Source organism: Hypoxylon fragiforme (genome assembly GCF_022984875.1).
Source record: "Hypoxylon fragiforme strain CBS 206.31 chromosome Unknown GGS25scaffold_8, whole genome shotgun sequence".
In the NCBI taxonomy this organism is placed as follows: Eukaryota; Fungi; Ascomycota; class Sordariomycetes; order Xylariales; family Hypoxylaceae; genus Hypoxylon; species Hypoxylon fragiforme.
The window spans coordinates 2114878-2131774 of NW_026054763.1; the positions used below are offsets into that span (position 1 = coordinate 2114878).

Genomic DNA, 16897 nt, shown 5'->3' on the forward strand with positions numbered 1-16897 from the left:
TTCGTTGGGCTTACTAGATACGTCAATGGCTTATGAAACAATTGATCTAAATACCTCCCTATCTATTAGGCAGGCAGACACCTACATAAGGGCATTTAGACTCAGCAGAATATTTCCGAATCAAATTGTGCTTCACGTATTCACTCGTTCGCGTGGATGTACAGATTCAATATCGTGCTTTCATTTTTCTTTCTCTCGCGAATATCTAGAATCGACTACCTACACGCACCACTCATGGAGGACGATCACCGATACCGCGTCGAGTACGGCGAGAATGTAGTGCCAAAATACCCAGCGCGGAATGATGAAGGCCTCGAAGTTGTTCCCAATGATTCGCCCCTATATCCCATGCCGGCACATTCCCCTCTCCATACGGTCGGAGAGAATAAGTGGGAATCTAGCTCAAAGACGTCAGCCGATGCGGCAGCGGCAGCAACACCTGAAAAGGGCAAAGATGGAGAGAGGCGGAGGATAATGGGGCTCACGGTCCCGTGGTTTTGGGCGGTGATTGTGATTCTCATTGTGATTCTTGCGGCAGGCATCGGAGGTGGAGTAGGTGGAGGTATACAGACACAGCAGAGGTTGAGGAATAATGCTGGTGCCTCGAGGTTTGTAACGCCGTTTCTAGGTATCTGATGCATTTGAAATTTGGTGTGCTAACTTGTCCGGAAGCGACACCACAAGCACGCTGCTACCATCATCGACGTTGCCAACGCCGACGTCAGGAGCGGCAAGCGGCCCCCTCCCATCGGATAGCGGGTGTCCGTTGATCCAGGGACAGACGTACACGCCGTACGCCGCGGACGGGAAGTCGATCCCGCTCGAGCCGGGCTTGGAGGGACAGCAGTTCCGGCAGCAGTGCTACACGAACTACGTGTCGTCGGCTGCGACGCACTCGCACGACATATTGCGGATATTCATGCCGACGCTCGAGAATTGCATCATGGCGTGCGCCGAGTACAACTCAGCGTACCGCGCAAGCATCAACGGGGATGTGGACGTGGGCGGGGGTTACTGCGTGGGCGTGACGATCGCCAAGGTCAATGCCGGGTTCTGCTATCTGAAGAACTCAACGAGCACGAATGATACGATGGGCCAGCCGAATACGTATTCTAGTGCCGTGTTGCTCACTGATCTTAATACGACTTTGGTTTAGTAAAATTATATATATTTATCGGTGCCTATCGACTACTATTTGTATAGGTTCAACCGTCAATGTGTATCAGTTGACAACGATGAATAATATCCACATCAACCCCCCTTGTCATTTTATTTTTCATCCATACTTCGTCCATTATTATACATTCATTTGTAAACCCCTCTCCTTTTTTCATGATTGACGTGTTCTTTTCACCTTACAATGCCATCAAGTTGACTTGCGACTCTTAGCCAATTCGCTCTGTGCTGTGGATGTAGGACCACCCTTGACCCGAGCACCGCCAGTAACTTGTTTCTCGCCCTCGGTGATATCGTGTAAGTTCTGACTATTGATTGGCTCGCCAGTATGACTCTGAGCTTTTGCAGTAGGACCGCCTGTTACCGGTTTGTCCTGGCCGGTCAATTCCTTCTCCGCCTCTGTAATCGCAGAGATGGTCTCCGAGTTGAGGCGACCCGAGTGTTCTGGCTGTGGGTTGGATGCCTGGGATATGAGATAGTCTGGTTAGTGGCAGCGATACTGAATATTAAAATATTGTATGGATTGTTCTGTTTGGATTCTTTCTTGTTTAGATTCGAAAGAAAATGAAATTACGTACAGAGGTGGCGATACTTTGTGCATAAGCCCCTGGGCCGCCCTTCACAAGCGTTTCCCGGCCTGTCACTTTCTTCTCTCCTTTGGTAATGTCGGACACCACTTTCCTGTTGACGCGATCGCCAGCATGCTTCTGGGCTTGGGCCGTAGGACCGCCCGGTACAGGCTCGTCTGAGCCCGTAAGCTCCTTCTCTTTGGCTGTAACCTTAGAGATAGTCTCTGAGTTGATTGATCTCTTATTGGCGGCGGCAGGACCCTTTAGACAAACGATCCGGAGGGACGATTTGCGAGGGTTGATGTTAGATAGTCTAAATGCCTTGGTGAGTACAGATCGAGACATGATATCAGAGTAAAGATTTGCGAATTACTATAAGAAGCTTATATGCATGAGGTGCTCAGGAATAAGATTCCTAACTGATCTTACGAGTCTTCAATTGCCATTGACTAATCTCATTTAAATAGGCGAGACACTGTAGATGTCGGAGAGACATATTTTATCATAGATGATGACTTGAACGTCATGTAATAAGTAATGATTTCATCTCTGATATCATAGACTGTTAGGTATTGGTATTGGTTCTGTTTGGCACCCGTACCTGCAGTAGTGCCTGGAGATCGAGCTGGTAATATGAATGAATCTACCTAGATACCTACTACTAACTCAGTATCGTTTTGCGTTTAATTCATCTACCTAAATCAATATGGTTCATTGGATTGGGGCGATATTTAATTTATTAGAATGGTTTGTTACCGTGTAGAATGGATACAGCGCCGAGGCTTCACAACAGCAATTGCTTATATAACATTACCCCAGGCAGGTATATTATCCCTCTGCCATGATAGGACCATTACTACCTACTACTCACCTCTAAATCAAGCCCAGATACATACCTAGTTGTATTCATCAGGCTAAAAGGGGGTCTCCTTGGTCTGGAACCAACTTCTATTTACCCCTGAGATTCCAGAGACAGAAATAGCCTCTCCCCGCATTGTTCATACCATCTACATATTTGGGTTGCATTAGCCATTTCCCATCTTAGCCGCAAGACTTCAGATACCATGCAAAGATGGACTGGAAGATCACGTATAACTATGTGGGTAGAGCCCTCGTGAACCTAGCTGTCCTCCTTTCAAAGGTAAACTGAAAGGTAGAACTATCCCCGAACCAATATGGCTTCTAGGGCGGTACTGAGTTTGATCGCGCTCTTAGCCATTGAGCCTATACTGGCAAGGGACTTTCCTAATTGCCAATCTGGACCTGTAAGTCGATCCCATATCTCGGCAGAGTCTACTTGCTCACTATTTTTAACAATAGCTTGCTTCCAATCAAGTGTGCAACACGACACTGGATCCATGGTCTAGAGCAGCAGCGGTAAGAACATAAACAATCGCATTTGGCAGCTCCGTACTCACCTTCCTACTTAGCTCATAGCTCAATTCAGCTCCAGCGAGAAGATATCCAATTCCTGGGATAACTCGCCAGGGGTCTCCCGCCTAGGCGTCCCCGCGTACGAATGGTGGAATGAGGCGTTGCACGGCGTGGCCCGGTCTCGGGGCGTGCAGTTCGCGACCTCGGGCAACTTCAGCTACGCGACCTCCTTCCCGCAGCCCATCACGATGGGCGCCGCCTTCGACATGCCGCTGATCCGCTCCGTCGCCGAGACCACAAGCACCGAGGCGCGCGCCTTCTCCAACGCCGGCCGCTGCGGCCTCAACTTCTGGACGCCCAACATCAACCCATTCCGGGACCCGCGCTGGGGCCGCGGGCAGGAGGTGCCCAGCGAAGACCCGTACCACATGAGCCAGTACGTGATGCAGCTGATCCCGGGTCTCCAGGGCGGCCTGCAAGCCGACCCCTATTACAAGCTCGCGGCCACGTGCAAGCACTACGCCGGCTACGACATGGAGAACTGGAAGGGCAACCGCCGCTACGCGTTCGACGCCAAGATCAGCAGCCAGGACCTCCAGGACTACTATCTGCAGCCGTTCCGCGCGTGCATCCGTGATGCCAATGCCCAGTCGGCCATGTGCAGCTACAACGCCGTCAATGGGGTGCCGACCTGCGCCGACCCCTGGCTCCTGCAGGATGTTCTGCGGGGCTTATACGGCTTCACCAGCGAGGACCGCTGGGTGACAGCCGACTGCGATGCTTTGGGTAATGTGTGGACGGACCATAGGTACGGAGGGTCGGCAGCAGGGGCGGCAGCGGCAAGCCTGAACGCGGGGACGGATTTGGACTGTGGTCAGTTCTGGCCGCAGAACCTGCCCTCAGCATATAATTCGCGGATGTTTAATGATAGCGTGCTTGACCGCTCGCTGATCCGGCGATACGCGTCTATGGTGCGTCTGGGGTGGTTTGACCCTCCAGCCCAGCAGCCATACCGTCAGATTCAGTGGGATGCTGTCGCAGTGCCCGAGGCTAAGGAACTGGCATTACGTGCAGCGCAGGAGGGGCTGGTTCTTCTAAAGAACAATGGCAGCACGCCGTTGCCCTTGGCCGAGACGATCAAGCGTGTGGCTGTCATCGGACCCCTCAGCACTGCCACGACGCAGATGCAAGGGAACTACTACGGCATAGCGCAGAGTATTTCCACAGTAGTCTCTGCCTTCAAGGCGGCTGGATACGAAGTCACGAATGTACAGGGGTGTGCCATCACTGGAACGGCGACGAATGGCTTCGCTGCAGCGGTGAGCGCAGCTAAGGCAGCAGATGCAGTGGTGTATGTCGGTGGAGTCGATACTAGCATCGAGGCCGAAGACCGCGACCGTGAACAGATTACTTGGCCCGGACAGCAGATACCCCTGATGAAGCAACTAGCTGCTGGTAAAGGAGGAGACAAACCGTTCGTAGTCGTGCAGATGGGTACTATGCTTGACAGCTCCGAGATAGCCGCAGATAGCGGTGTCAACTCGCTGCTGTGGGCTGGGTATCCAGGACAAGACGGTGGCGCGGCGGTGGTCAGCATTCTGACGGGCGAGAAAGCGCCCGCGGGAAGGTTGCCGGTTACGCAGTATCCTGGAGACTACGTTAACCAGGTCCCCATGACAGACATGAACCTACAATCTAGCACCAGTAACCCCGGGTAAGTGCTCCTTCTATAATATCCGCCATTAGGCAGTTGTAGAGCTTGGTTACATGAACTAACATGCTTTTAGACGGACATACAAATGGTATACTAAAACGCCGGTCTTCCCTTTTGGCCACGGATTGCATTACACAAGCTTTGGTGTCTCGCTGCCGGAAGACCTCCCTACCACGTTCTCAATAGCGGACTTGACGTCGAACGTTTCTTTCACAGAGATTGGCCCAGTGGCCTCGGGCAACTACCCAGACCTTGCACCGTTCTTCTCCCTTCCAGTATCGGTAGCAAACACAGGAAACGTCACGTCCGACTACGTCGCGCTAGCATTCCTGAAAGGAGAGTATGGAACGGCGCCGTACCCGCTCAAGAGTCTGGTGGCGTTCACTCGGATCCACGATATTAAGCCGGGCGAAACAGGGAGTGCGACGTTGGATATTAAGCTAGGCGCAATTTCTCGCAGTGACAAGGACGGAAACTTGACACTCTGGCCGGGAAAGTATAGATTGGTGCTAGATATCGATGATAAAGCTGGCTGGGACTTTGAGATCACGGGAGACCAGGTTGTGCTGGAGAAGTTGCCGCCAAAGTCGAAGTAGGGGAAGGAAGAAAATAAAAAGAAGATTTAGGAACATTAAGATGGAATAAATGATGAGCCTGGTGATTAGCTTTATATCTAAATAACTGATCTTAGGCAAGATCAGTTTTCCATTGCTCCTTGCCCACCCACCCCTTTTATCTTTCCTTCCAAGTTTTTCTATGCAAGGAAAGGCTAGGTAGGTAGGTACTACGCAATTGAATCACTCAAAAAGTAACTATAGTATGCTCTTAACAAACTCCTAGCTACCTACTAAGTAGAGAGCTTCTAATTTCTCTAAGATTTTCATTTAGTAGTAATAGTTGCAAAAATAATTGTATTAGTCCGTCCCCCTTTTTTAGGTAGACGAACCCTTGTGTAAATGTTGTTTAGACTTGCTCGTTTTCACTACGTTCCTTATCGAGCTCGTTAAACTTCTGGACCACCCTCAAGGTGGCGTAGTAGCTAAAAGGTAAGGCCACAAGCCAGAGACCAAGATTGATGCTAGCAGTAGCAATGAGCGCAGTCGGCACAGCCTGGATACCGAATCCTATGGCAACACCGGCAGTCTCGATCCCCCGAAGTAAGGAGCTGTATCTGATCTGCTCGCCGGGAGAGTCAGACAAATTACTGATACACCAGTATATGTAGTTTTCTACCATTCCGTAACTCATCCTTTCGAAGATGAAAACTCCGAACCCCCTACCGAATGCTGCTTGATTCTCCCAATCTAATACTGGGAGAGTAACCCGATATTCGTTCTGGATGTAAACAGCCCAGATCCAAGTTGCAGTAGCAAGCGATGAAATGAGGACGTAGGTGCTCACTGCACGAGTTTGCCTTTTTTTAGCCCAATGAATATCCACTAGACTGCCACACAGCCAAGTAGCCAAAGTGCAGACCACAGCGGACAAAAAGCTGCCAAGGGCTCGGGCCCGTACTGTGAAATACGTTGCCAAATAGGTACCTGGATAGGCCTGTGTCCAGCCAAAGTACCAGAAGAGGGGTATCAGCAGCAATATCGGCTTGCTTCTTGCTAGCCGCCACATCTCATGGAGCTCCGTGCGCCAATGGGTTCCCCTTGGCGCCTCGATTCGGGTTCCGTCGTCTCGTCTCACCTGCTCGGGATTCGAGAGGAGCAAGGCAAATAGGCACCCGAGACACTGGATAGCGATGAAGCCCAAATAAGTCTGGTAGCCTACTTGGCCACGCTGGTTGACACTATGATTAAGACCTAGCGAAATGGCACCCCCAATGATGTTTCCAAAGTTGCGGAAGGTAAACCAGGTCGCGAGGTAGCGACCTCTCTTGTGCTGCTCGGGATAGCCCGTCGCAATGGCGCCCTCCACACTCCAGAAGAAGCCAGCGCTGATACCACAAACAACGGACCCGACATAGACAAGCCATGTAGTGCCATATCTATTATTGACGTAGAGACCAGCCGCGTATAGGGGGTACCCTAGTGTACCCAAGGACAGCGTCCAGCGGAACCCGATTGCATTCGTCAGCCACGGTCCGGCGAAACAGGTGACCGTCATGAAGGCATAGAGCAATGCGTTGGCGGCGTTAACGAGATCCGGACTCTGTGAACCACCTACACCGAGGCCGTTCATGGCAGCCCATATTCCGGGCGCTGAAAAGGCACATGTCCCCACGACGAGGATTTGAAAAAGTGTGCTTCGAAAGAATGGGATTTTCTCCGAGCTGGATGAAGTGTTTGCAACGTTGATGGACAGAGGGGGGGTAACTACATCCAACTCGTCTTTGGCAACAACCGGTTCCACAGACATTGTGGTTACTATTAGCTACCTAGTAGGTAGGTACGTAGGTAATAATAATGGGGGGAGTTACTAGAAAGAACGTTGTATACTACGATAGGCCTATATATAAGTACTAGGTAGATATTGAATACAGTTGGTAGCCTATCAAAAGGGGTGTAAGACCAACAATTTTCTACTTGCCCCTGTATAAATAACTCCGAGGGGGGGTAGCTTATATCAAAGTATACTCTCTTTCGAGCAGTAGACGCATGCGCCGCATGCCCATGTCAGCTTCTTATCTCTTATGGTCCTTGAAAACGTCTTGAAAAGGCGGGGTCATCCAGGTTTCTATGTAAGTTGTCCGTTCTTGATGTTACCTCAATACCCTTGGAAGTTTATTGTTGTAGGAATAACTAGGATGACGTGATTTTAGCACAAAAATCGACAAGTAGGTATCCGAGTATGCGTGCCAGCCATGGTAAGTCGTGCGTTACCGGGTAAGTTATAGGTAGTAGATACTGACTTGACTTGGCCAAATTCATCATCAACTACCTATACTAACTATACTTACACATGAACAGCCATGGCTACCGCACTGAGACAAGTGACATTATCTCCACCTCAACCCGACAAGTTATCTTCGACAGAGCTACTAACCTTCGAACAATTCGATCTCCCATCAAGCAACCAGCGTGTCCTCGGACCGCCTCACCCAGATGGCACCACAATCCCGCTCGCGCTTCGGCTTGCAAGTGGAGACAACACCGCCGACCTCGATGCCGTGATTGAGACAGTAAAGTCTCTCCAGGCCCAGGGCGGCATTTTAACCAAGAAATTGGCTGTCCATGGAACACTCCTTTTTCGCGGGTTGCCAATTCACGACGCAAATGAGTTCAGTAGATTTGTCCATGCTTTTGGGTATAAACCACGGTGAGTGAGTACCTACCTAATAGGTGTCTTGGGTGTCCTGGGAGGCGACATGCGCCAAGGCAGTAGTTATGTCTACGTTGTCGCAGATCTCCCTTTACATACCCGGATAGGCACCTATGGCTTGTTCTGCCAAAAGCTAACATGAACCTAGTAAGTCCCAAGGGATTCATCATTATCTCCATATTATTTATTTTCTTGAATACCTACCTAGGTAGTAGGTAGGAAATAAAGGAAGGGAAGATGCAGAGCGCAGATTATTATATTCCCACGTGACAACGGCTTATTGACATCAAACCCCCAAGACGAGATCATCGGCATCGTCGTCGACCGCCCCCTCCTCGCGCCCAACGTCGCCCCCGCCAACGAATCGCCCAAGCACTTCCTCATCTACAACCACAACGAGTCGCCCCAAGTGCCCCACGCGCCCGAGTACATCTTCTTCTACGGCCACAAAGCCCCTCCCCCAAAACATGGCGGCGAAACCCCCATGTCATCATCCCTCGAGCTCTTCCACCGCGCACAGCAAGAACTCCCGGACTTCATCGCCGAGCTCGCGGCAAAGGGCATCCTGAGCCGCGTCACGTACCGCTCGGGGCGGCAGTACGTCGGCGGCTCGACGCTGACGCAGGCGTTTGGGAAGGAGATCCGCGCGGGCGACGACGCGGCGGCGCGGCGCGCGAAGATCGAGGCGCAGATCGCGCGGTACGGGAGGGGGCCGCACACGACCTGGGAGTGGCTACCCACCAGCAACGACGGCAACAGCGAGGAAGGTGACGAAGGCGTCGTGGTCACGCACAGGCTCCCCGCCATCCGCACGCAGCAAGACACGGGTCTGCCGACGCTGTTCACGGGGCTGGCGGCGTACTACCGGAACATGCGCGCCAATGTCGGACCCGCGGGTGCGGGGAGGAGCGCGACGCTGCAGCAGCTGTATGGCGATGGAACGGTGATCCCCGAGAGGTATCTCGCGCGGCTGGCGGAGATCACGGATGAGATACGCGTGCTGCATTCCTGGCAGCGCGGGGACGTGCTAGTTTATGATAATGTGATCGCGCAGCATGGGCGCGAGCCGTGGGAGGGCGAGCAGAGTGATCGTGTGATCTTGGCTAGTTTGTTCGATGGCGAGCAGGTTCCTGGCGCGTATGGGGTGGAGGACTGGGCGCAGGTTGTGCAGGCGCTTGATGGGTAGGTACCTAGGCAGGTAGGCAGGTAGGTGTTTTGGCTTATGGGATGATTAATGCATGATGACTGCGTGAGGTGTTACTCGGTATATACGTCTACCCGAAATGCTTAGGTATTTGTAGGTAAATCTCGAAAGTTGTGAAATTTGACATGTTTTTGGAATTTATATATGACACCCCCTATTTCAGGAGCGAAAATTACACAATGAGTGCACCACATCACATGAGCAAAAGATCTCGAACTTATACCACCATTAAATGAGGCTAAGAATAAATAAATAATTGCTTCAGCAAATGCATTGGCCGGTATCATCGTTGCAGACTGCCTTACTCGGACGATGTAGAATTTATCCGGCTCCTTTATCCATATCCAGGTACCTAGCCCACTCGCCCCGTCAATAGGCTTTACGGTCAAGGCCACATTGGAAGCCACCACTTTTCAATCAGGAACTCCTCATGCCAGTTAATCGCCTGCCTAGGACCTACCTATCTACCGCGTACCGAGGCTGCTCTTACGCATAATCCGGCTGACATACAAGAGTGCTGTAAGATGCGCCCTTGTTCAAATATCCACGAGTAATGCCGCCTTATCGAAGAGCCTTCGTGATAATATGCCTCCTAGCTCCTCTTTTCTACATTTACTGGCGAAAACTTTGGGCCCCCAACACCTTAGACGGCCTCAGCGGGCGTTTTCTTCTCTCAGAAGATGTGCTGAATAGCACGCTAGGGGTAAGATTCCCTTCTCACGTCCCGTTTTCCCTCATATACCTACCTAGGCGCTTATACAATAAAGGAGGAGAGGTAGGTATGTAGCCTGATATCATTCTAACAGACCCCAAGTTCTCCAAAATATTCGTTATAAATCTACCCGCGCGTACAGACCGGCGAGATGCGATGGCCCTGGTCGGTGCCGTCAGCAACCTCAGCTTCACCTGGATCGACGGCGTGTCCAGTGATCAGCTCTCAGCCTCAGACCGCATCGTGTCGGGGAACAGGAAAGGTCACTATGCAGGAGCGATAGGGTCTTGGAAGTCTCACATGAAGGCTTTGGAAGCCATAGTCGAGGCGAACCTGGAAAGCGCCCTCGTTATGGAAGACGACGTAGATTGGGACGTACGATTGAAGTCACAGCTCCAGACCTTTGCTTCCGCCTCAAAAACCTGGCTCAGGGAGTCGAGATCCTATAGAAGATCCGGGGAGGAGGACTTGCTCGACTTTGTCCCGCCATCTCCTTTTGGGAAGAGGGGCGGAACGACTACGGACTTCGAAGACTCGGACAGCAGCAATACGATACCATTATCAACAACAAAAGCAGGGCTCGATAGCAACACTAAAAGTGTATATGGCGATGGATGGGATGTTCTGTGGCTTGGCCATTGCGGTGCTGATTTGTCATACAAATCATCCCACGTTTCGCCCTTAAAAGTCGCAATCTTTGGGGACGAGACCGTTCCTGCACCTAAGCACCTCAAGCCTCACCCATTTGCTCTACTAGACAAACTCGGCGAGGTGCACCCACCACACACCCGCGTGGTGCACGCGTCTAGCGGAAACGTGTGCAGCCTAGCCTACGCCGTCAGCCAAGCAGGAGCGCGCAAACTGCTCCGTCGATTCAATGCCAATTTCGAAACCCAGTGGGATTTGGTGCTGCAGAGGTGGTGCGAAGGAGGATACGTTACGGAAGAGGGAGACCCTCAAGCCGGGCCAGGAGAAGTCGCTCCAGTGTGCCTCACGGTGCAGCCGCCTCTGATCAGTCACCATTACTCGAAAGACGGTGCTTCCAACATCCAGGCCCAAGGCGGCGGGTTTGCGAAGGGGACGGGCACGCCGTATATAAGAATAAGCACACGAGAAAACTTGCAGCGTTTGGTTGCTGGTGTGCCGAGAGAGCAGTTAGTAGATCAACTACCGGATGACGGGAAGACTATCTGGAGGTAGTAGAAAAGGTTTGAGTCGCCTAGTACTGTAAGTAAGTGTACGTCAAGCGACAGCAAAGTAGTAGATTTTGATACTCAAAGTATGAGGACTTATCAATTCTATTCCTAGAATTGGCCTTCCATGAAAATATTGTGTTTATTCCTACTCTGATATACTGAATGCATCAGCCAATGCAAGTGGATCCTATCCTATGCGGAAGCCAAAGACCAAAAAAAATCCAAGGAACCTTCAATGCTTTTGCAAACATCGCAAGAGTCGGACTCGAACAAACAATTGAAAAAAAAAAGTAGAAAAAAGAAGCAAAAAACAAAAAGAAATTGCCCAGTACTGGAGTCGAACCAGTCATCTCCTCATTTGCTTCCCCAGTAGTGTTATAGAAACATACTAGTGAGGCGCATTACCGCTGTGCCAACCGGGCTCGGTTGTTATTGATGGAAAGCTAGTGCACTATTTGATTATATCAGTGAGCACAAGCGAGTCATTGGTCTTTTGTGTTCTCCATCAACGATGTTCTTGTTCCACTCGAGAGAGCTAACTTAGACGAGAATTCTGGTCCACTTGAACCATTTTCTAGGGTTGGATTGGGTCGTGCTAAAACGGCGGTCAAGACTGATTTAAATCTCGGACCTCACACACATTAGCGCAGTCCACAAACACGAGCAAATCCCTTCCGAGTACCTACATAGTACAAGGTCCTTAACTATCTAGGCCAGATACTTCTTGGCCTTCAAGATTTCTAGACAACTCAGTCTCATATCACGAGGGAGCGAGTTGCCCATGGTAAATATAGGTAGGTACTTTTAAGTCTATTCATCCGGTAATACTTCTGTCGTCTCGTCTTCACAAATACGAAAAGTCTTGATCTATCAATGCCATTCAACCAACCTTCTCTTCTATATGAACGCCTTTATGAAACCCTTATTCGTCGTGGGGCCAGAATGTCCCAACTTCCCAAGCATCTACAATGCTATTCATGATTTAGCCTACCTAGGTACCCATAGGGATAGATACCTCAGGCTATGAAGAATCGAGCCCGGAAGTGAAAACTCAAGTGCTCAATGGAACTGAGCGCCAAAAACGTAGCCGCCGGAAATATCGTGAGAAAGACGACTAAGGCGTGACAACCTATTCTTCGTCGTCCGTATCAGTTGGGTGAGGGGTCCCCTTGGGGCTGTTGAGCCACTCGATATGACGCAGCCTTCTCCGAACTTCTTGCTCCTTCAGTTCCTTCTTCGTCTTCTTCCTCTTCTTCTTGGCCTTGAATTTCAGTGGTGTATTATCCTCAACCCCACTGTTAACGGCGCTGCTGACAGCACTGCTTGCCGCTGTGCTGTTGACCCCGCTAGTGATGGCGCTGTTGAGACCGCTGTTTGGTTTGCTGTCTTCGAAGCGATCCGTAGCAATAGAAACATTGCCCTTCAAGATCATACGCCCATCATTGATGTGCCACTGCTCACTGGAAAGAGCACCAACGAATTCTTCGTTGTGGGAAATCATAACAACACCGCCTTTGAAGTCTCGGATTGCAACCGCGAGACCACCAAGAGAGTCGCGATCCAAGAAATTAGTCGGTTCGTCAAGCACAAGTAAATGGGGGTTGTTCCACATCGCACCCGCGATAACGACTTTGACCTTTTGGCCTCCTGACAAACTGCCGATTTCGTTGTGATTAGCAATTTCGGGGTCAAGGCCGAGATCCTCGAAATGCTTAGAAATGACAGTAGGTTGAAGCTCCCGGTATCCAAGACCTTCACGGGACGCCTCATGGTCATCGAATTCTTGTACTAGTTTATCGAAACCCCATTCGATTAGAGTCTCTCGAGACACCTGCGAATTATACTTTGGGAGGGTTGCCTTCCATTTCCTAGGTATTGTCAGTACTTAAACCAATGTTTAAAGGGGGGGTATTCGTAGTCAACTTACACTTCGTATTGAAGTGTTTTCTTATACTTCTGTCGACCAACGAGGGCCTCGATTTGGCGTACGCCCCTTCCATCATTGAGATTGATTCCTTTCTCCATCTGCTCTCGGTCTTTATCCGAAAGAATACGAGTCTGCTTCAAGAACACCTCTCGGTCATCTCCATTGGCGTATCGCCACTGTAGGTACTGATTTGGCGTTTTTTCCAGGTGCATTTCCACGTGTTCAAGGGCATGTTGCTTGATGTAACCAATTCGCAAGTTGGGATGTTTCTCAACCCTTCCGGCGGTCGGAATCACTTCACCAGTCAACAGCTTGATCAAAGTAGATTTTCCGGCACCGTTGGGTCCAATGACAGCGACGCGGGATGAAAGTGATAGTTGACATGAAACGTCAGCTAGGGAGGGTTTTGGTGCCTTTGGATACTGGTAGGACACTCCTGTCATTCGAATGATGGCTCGTGTCTGTGATTTCACGCCACTCAAAATGCCCGGAGGTGGGAACTTGAACTGGACGTTGCTGGCAGAAAGAGTGTAGTATGCCTTGGCTTCGGGGCGGATATTAACGAAGTCGGATAGGTTACCCTTAAAGTGGCCAAGTTTCTTTCCAGGCTCATAGTGGTAGATGTCGGTAGTCACGTTATCCAGGAAACCTGAGTCGTGAGAAACGATCAAACTAGTGATATCCGTGTGAGTCTTCAAGTAAGTTTCTAGCCAAGCGATATTGGCGACATCCAAGTGATTGGTAGGTTCGTCAAGCAACAAGACATCAGCTTTCTGCAGCATTGCACGAGCAAGAGCTAGCTTCATCTTCCATCCACCTGAAAGAGACCCGACTTTCTGATGCTGTTTGCCTTCGGGGCCGGCCGTAAAACCGAACTCGGCCAAGACTTCGGAAATTCTGTCCCTGCCTTCAGATGCGATAGTAGGATCTTTGGCCATGAAGTCCAGGATACTGATATCGGCATCTTCTCCTTGGTTGTGCTCCACGTAGCATGTACGAAGGACATCTTGAGGAGGGAAGCCTTCTAGCTTGCCACCAGCGATACTCTTCATCAATGTAGACTTGCCAGCACCATTGCGGCCGCAAAGACCATAACGATGTCCCTTAAGAAGACGGAGGTTTGTATGAGACAGAAGAAGCATACCACCATATGCTAAGGAGAAGTCCGCGTTGACGATCTCGATCTCTCCATCGTCCTCCTTCTCCGGAACACCATATTTGCGCTGATCTTCGGCAATGTAATATTGCTGAACACTGGAAGCAACAGCATCATTAACATCCGGTTGTTGTATGATGTCTTTAAGATAAGGTGCAATCCGGGCAGAGATCCGAGCGACATGGCGGTGGTTGGCATCTTCGGCGACCATCTCGCAGATGTATGGGCGCGCTAACTTGTAAATGTCCAAGTCGGAGTGTCCACCGCTCTTCTTAATTTCAGCGTCTAGAACCTTAGCAACGTCATCTGCCGAGGTCCTCTCCACGACTGCGCCATCATTACCCATAGCTTTGTCCATGACATCCAATGCTCTGGTAGCCAACTCACGCACTTCCGGTAGTGGTGCTCGCTCTACGACACTCTTGATACCTGGTTGAAGTTTTGGCAAGAAAGTTCGCGCCTCAATGGGATCGTGGACAAGCTTAGTCAGATTTTCAGTAATCACGACAGTCTGTCGCAATACCTCCTGAGCGGTACTAGGGTTGTTTAGAGTTCTCTCAAGGAAAGGGGTGAGAAGAGCGAGGACAGGAGATGTGACCACAGCGACGAAGGTAGTCTGCGAGAGAGCGTGGATTGCCTTCTGGAGAGTTTGTGTAGAAGGGTGATGCATGGTATCGACCAAGAGAGGAATCCTGGGGGCGACATCGTCGTTGGACAATAGCGTCGTGAGAGACTGCATCGAAATAAGGGCTTGCTTCTCAACCTCGGATTTGAGGTCGTGCATATTCCCTTCAACAATGGGAATTAGGCTAGCTAGCTTTGCACCCATGGCCTCTCTGAGGATATCTTTCTCCTCTGCCTGCTCTTTTGTGGATCCGATTTCCAGTTTCGCCTTATCAGCCATTCTCTGAATTAGTTTCAGGGCGCCAACCGTGCCTTGCCACTTTCCAGTCTTTTTAGATAGGTACGTGAGAAGCGCAGGCAGTAGACCGACAACCAGAGCCTCAGAGCTCAAATGGCCGAAGAGAGCATCAATTCCGTATTGCGCAGCATCGCGCACAACGGTACCCTTATCGGCCAAGGCATCCAAAAGAACGGGCACGAGTCCACCATCTTGAATGAGGAAGACAACTTCGCTCACAGGTTGTCGGGGCGGGAATTTTTCGATTATAGCACCAAGAAGATTCTGGGCACCTTCTCTTCGTAGACCACTCTTTTTGTCAGAGGCGGCTTTCTTGAGTTCGGGTAGTACGCCATATTCGTTTAGACCTCGAAATCCAACAGTCTTAATAAGGAGTTCGCAAAGACCATAACTGGCGTCGACAGAAGCAGCGGATGTTTTGGCAGTAAATATCGTGTTCAGGATGGATGCTACATCCTCCTTAGATGGTGGGGGAGGAGCATCGGAATGAGCGACCACTATGGGCGGCACATGATGAGGCATCGTGACCATTCGGTGTTTGTTGATTGGTGTTTTGGTATTTTTGGTGTTTTTGGTATTTTGGGCAGAAGTAAGAGGGAAAAGGGAGAAAACTGGTAATTCAACAGGACAAAATTAAGAAAGAGACAGAATAGATAACAAAAGAATGTCACTGAGTGGAGATTTTGAGAAAGGGTCAGTAAGAACTGCCCAAAAAGCCCTCGATCGTGGGCGCGGGAGTAAATTGACGGTGAACCAGCGTCTTGATACTTGTTGATTGAAGTATGAAAGAAGGGTTGAGGACAAGTGGATTACAGAAATTGCAGCGCATTCAAAAAAAAAAACACTTTATTGCCTTATCGGCCTGAACCCCCTCGAATTTTTTACTTTTTTTTTTTTTCTTCCCTCTTTTTTATCAGCAGGGGCCCACATATGAAGGATTCAACTAAAGTACGCAGGTACTTAGGTACATGTCCGCATCAAAATGGGAAAACACTTTTATCCGGTATCTAAATGGCCAAGGCTAGTTCTATAGTGGGGAAACCTTTAAAAACCATCACCTGGCCAGGCTGGCCAGCCCGACCTTGCCCTATACTTTCAGCACTAGCCTCAAAAAAGGTTCACCATCTTTTACACACCAAGCCTACTTCCTCCTAAGTGCATTCTAAGTGCATTCTTCACAATGCAACCTCAGCCTTAAGGCAAAGATGATTTTAATTTTCTCGTCGCTTGGTGGCAATTCAATTAAATAATTTCAATATACCCTAGGTGCCCTAGGTAACCAAAGAAACTCTAGCTTCTATTTTAGGGATAACCTTCAAGGTCAACCTTTGAGATAGGCAGGCCACATATTTTAGTAAGCTTCTCATGTTGACTCCAGAGTCTGCATTACCTTAGGCTCCTCACGTCATCCAGCTCTACCTACTCGCGGGCATTATTAGCATGTTTACCTGACTTAGGCAAGTGTCTGCTAAAGTACCCTATTCGTAGGTAGGCATGTATGTATTCTCCAGCCGCACAAACTTTGAACTTTCCCTTATCAAGACTGACATACGGTGTACAGTTCTGATCTATGTATGGATATTGTAGCGGGATCCCATATTCGATATCCATCACAACCGTTCAACCACGTGCAAGTATGCTAAAGTATTGATACTATCTAACCTAGTACTATCTAGCATG

At 49.9% G+C, this 16897-nt stretch overlaps 7 protein-coding genes and 1 non-coding gene across 8 annotated transcripts; 4 read left to right on the plus strand and 4 right to left on the minus strand.

Annotated features, from left to right (window-relative positions):
- Positions 1–234: 234 nt before the first annotated feature.
- Positions 235–1156, plus strand: GGS25DRAFT_524754 (uncharacterized protein; the record flags this gene model as incomplete). The annotated part of the gene is made up of 2 exons (XM_049264663.1): positions 235–608; positions 673–1156. 2 exons carry the CDS (start codon positions 235–237, stop codon positions 1154–1156), a joined length of 858 nt encoding a protein of 285 aa, XP_049114023.1.
- A 105-nt stretch (positions 1157–1261) lies between these two features.
- GGS25DRAFT_421889 (uncharacterized protein) lies at positions 1262–2321 on the minus strand. The gene is made up of 2 exons (XM_049258576.1): positions 1755–2321; positions 1262–1639 (listed from the first exon to the last, which is right to left on the minus strand). Exons 1-2 carry the CDS (start codon positions 2088–2090, stop codon positions 1367–1369), a joined length of 609 nt encoding a protein of 202 aa, XP_049114024.1. The 5' UTR covers positions 2091–2321; the 3' UTR covers positions 1262–1366.
- A 99-nt stretch (positions 2322–2420) lies between these two features.
- On the plus strand, positions 2421–5491 carry GGS25DRAFT_421898 (glycoside hydrolase family 3 protein). The gene is made up of 4 exons (XM_049258577.1): positions 2421–3010; positions 3066–3122; positions 3176–4833; positions 4907–5491. The coding sequence occupies exons 1-4, from the start codon at positions 2921–2923 to the stop codon at positions 5427–5429; spliced, it is 2328 nt and encodes a 775-aa protein (XP_049114025.1). The 5' UTR covers positions 2421–2920; the 3' UTR covers positions 5430–5491.
- A 164-nt stretch (positions 5492–5655) lies between these two features.
- Positions 5656–7352, minus strand: GGS25DRAFT_421908 (MFS general substrate transporter). Its single transcript, XM_049258578.1, has one exon. It carries the CDS (start codon positions 7195–7197, stop codon positions 5797–5799), a length of 1401 nt encoding a protein of 466 aa, XP_049114026.1. The 5' UTR covers positions 7198–7352; the 3' UTR covers positions 5656–5796.
- Positions 7353–7748: 396 nt separating this feature from the next.
- Positions 7749–9494, plus strand: GGS25DRAFT_504282 (Clavaminate synthase-like protein; the record flags this gene model as incomplete). The annotated part of the gene is made up of 2 exons (XM_049262122.1): positions 7749–8096; positions 8400–9494. Coding segments are annotated over 2 exons (1235 nt in total), but the record flags the coding sequence as incomplete, so codon positions are not given.
- A 194-nt stretch (positions 9495–9688) lies between these two features.
- GGS25DRAFT_504285 (glycosyltransferase family 25 protein) lies at positions 9689–11803 on the plus strand. The gene is made up of 2 exons (XM_049262123.1): positions 9689–10007; positions 10119–11803. The coding sequence occupies exons 1-2, from the start codon at positions 9858–9860 to the stop codon at positions 11214–11216; spliced, it is 1248 nt and encodes a 415-aa protein (XP_049114028.1). The 5' UTR covers positions 9689–9857; the 3' UTR covers positions 11217–11803.
- GGS25DRAFT_t91 lies at positions 11535–11634 on the minus strand. The gene has a single exon. It is a non-coding gene; the product is annotated as a tRNA-Thr (tRNA).
- A 200-nt stretch (positions 11804–12003) lies between the features above and the next one.
- GGS25DRAFT_504287 (prion formation protein) lies at positions 12004–16115 on the minus strand. The gene is made up of 2 exons (XM_049262124.1): positions 13140–16115; positions 12004–13080 (listed from the first exon to the last, which is right to left on the minus strand). The coding sequence occupies exons 1-2, from the start codon at positions 15746–15748 to the stop codon at positions 12342–12344; spliced, it is 3348 nt and encodes a 1115-aa protein (XP_049114029.1). The 5' UTR covers positions 15749–16115; the 3' UTR covers positions 12004–12341.
- Positions 16116–16897: the final 782 nt, after the last annotated feature.

What these genes read in the sequence shown, in the direction of transcription:
- GGS25DRAFT_504287 (XM_049262124.1), bottom strand. Translation starts at nt 15,748, where the DNA reads ATGGTCACGATGCCTCATCATGTGCCGCCCATAGTGGTCGCTCATTCC. An exon ending in AAAACACTTCAATACGAAGT is followed by an intron (nt 13,081 to 13,139) that starts GTAAGTTGACTA and finishes GACAATACCTAG; the next exon opens with GAAATGGAAGGCAACCCTCC.
- GGS25DRAFT_421908 (XM_049258578.1), bottom strand. Translation starts at nt 7,197, where the DNA reads ATGTCTGTGGAACCGGTTGTTGCCAAAGACGAGTTGGATGTAGTTACC.
- GGS25DRAFT_421889 (XM_049258576.1), bottom strand. Translation starts at nt 2,090, where the DNA reads ATGTCTCGATCTGTACTCACCAAGGCATTTAGACTATCTAACATCAAC. An exon ending in CACAAAGTATCGCCACCTCT is followed by an intron (nt 1,640 to 1,754) that starts GTACGTAATTTC and finishes CTCATATCCCAG; the next exon opens with GCATCCAACCCACAGCCAGA.
- GGS25DRAFT_421898 (XM_049258577.1), top strand. Translation starts at nt 2,921, where the DNA reads ATGGCTTCTAGGGCGGTACTGAGTTTGATCGCGCTCTTAGCCATTGAG. An exon ending in CATGGTCTAGAGCAGCAGCG is followed by an intron (nt 3,123 to 3,175) that starts GTAAGAACATAA and finishes CTTCCTACTTAG; the next exon opens with CTCATAGCTCAATTCAGCTC. An exon ending in TCTAGCACCAGTAACCCCGG is followed by an intron (nt 4,834 to 4,906) that starts GTAAGTGCTCCT and finishes ACATGCTTTTAG; the next exon opens with ACGGACATACAAATGGTATA.
- GGS25DRAFT_504285 (XM_049262123.1), top strand. Translation starts at nt 9,858, where the DNA reads ATGCCGCCTTATCGAAGAGCCTTCGTGATAATATGCCTCCTAGCTCCT. An exon ending in TGCTGAATAGCACGCTAGGG is followed by an intron (nt 10,008 to 10,118) that starts GTAAGATTCCCT and finishes ACAGACCCCAAG; the next exon opens with TTCTCCAAAATATTCGTTAT.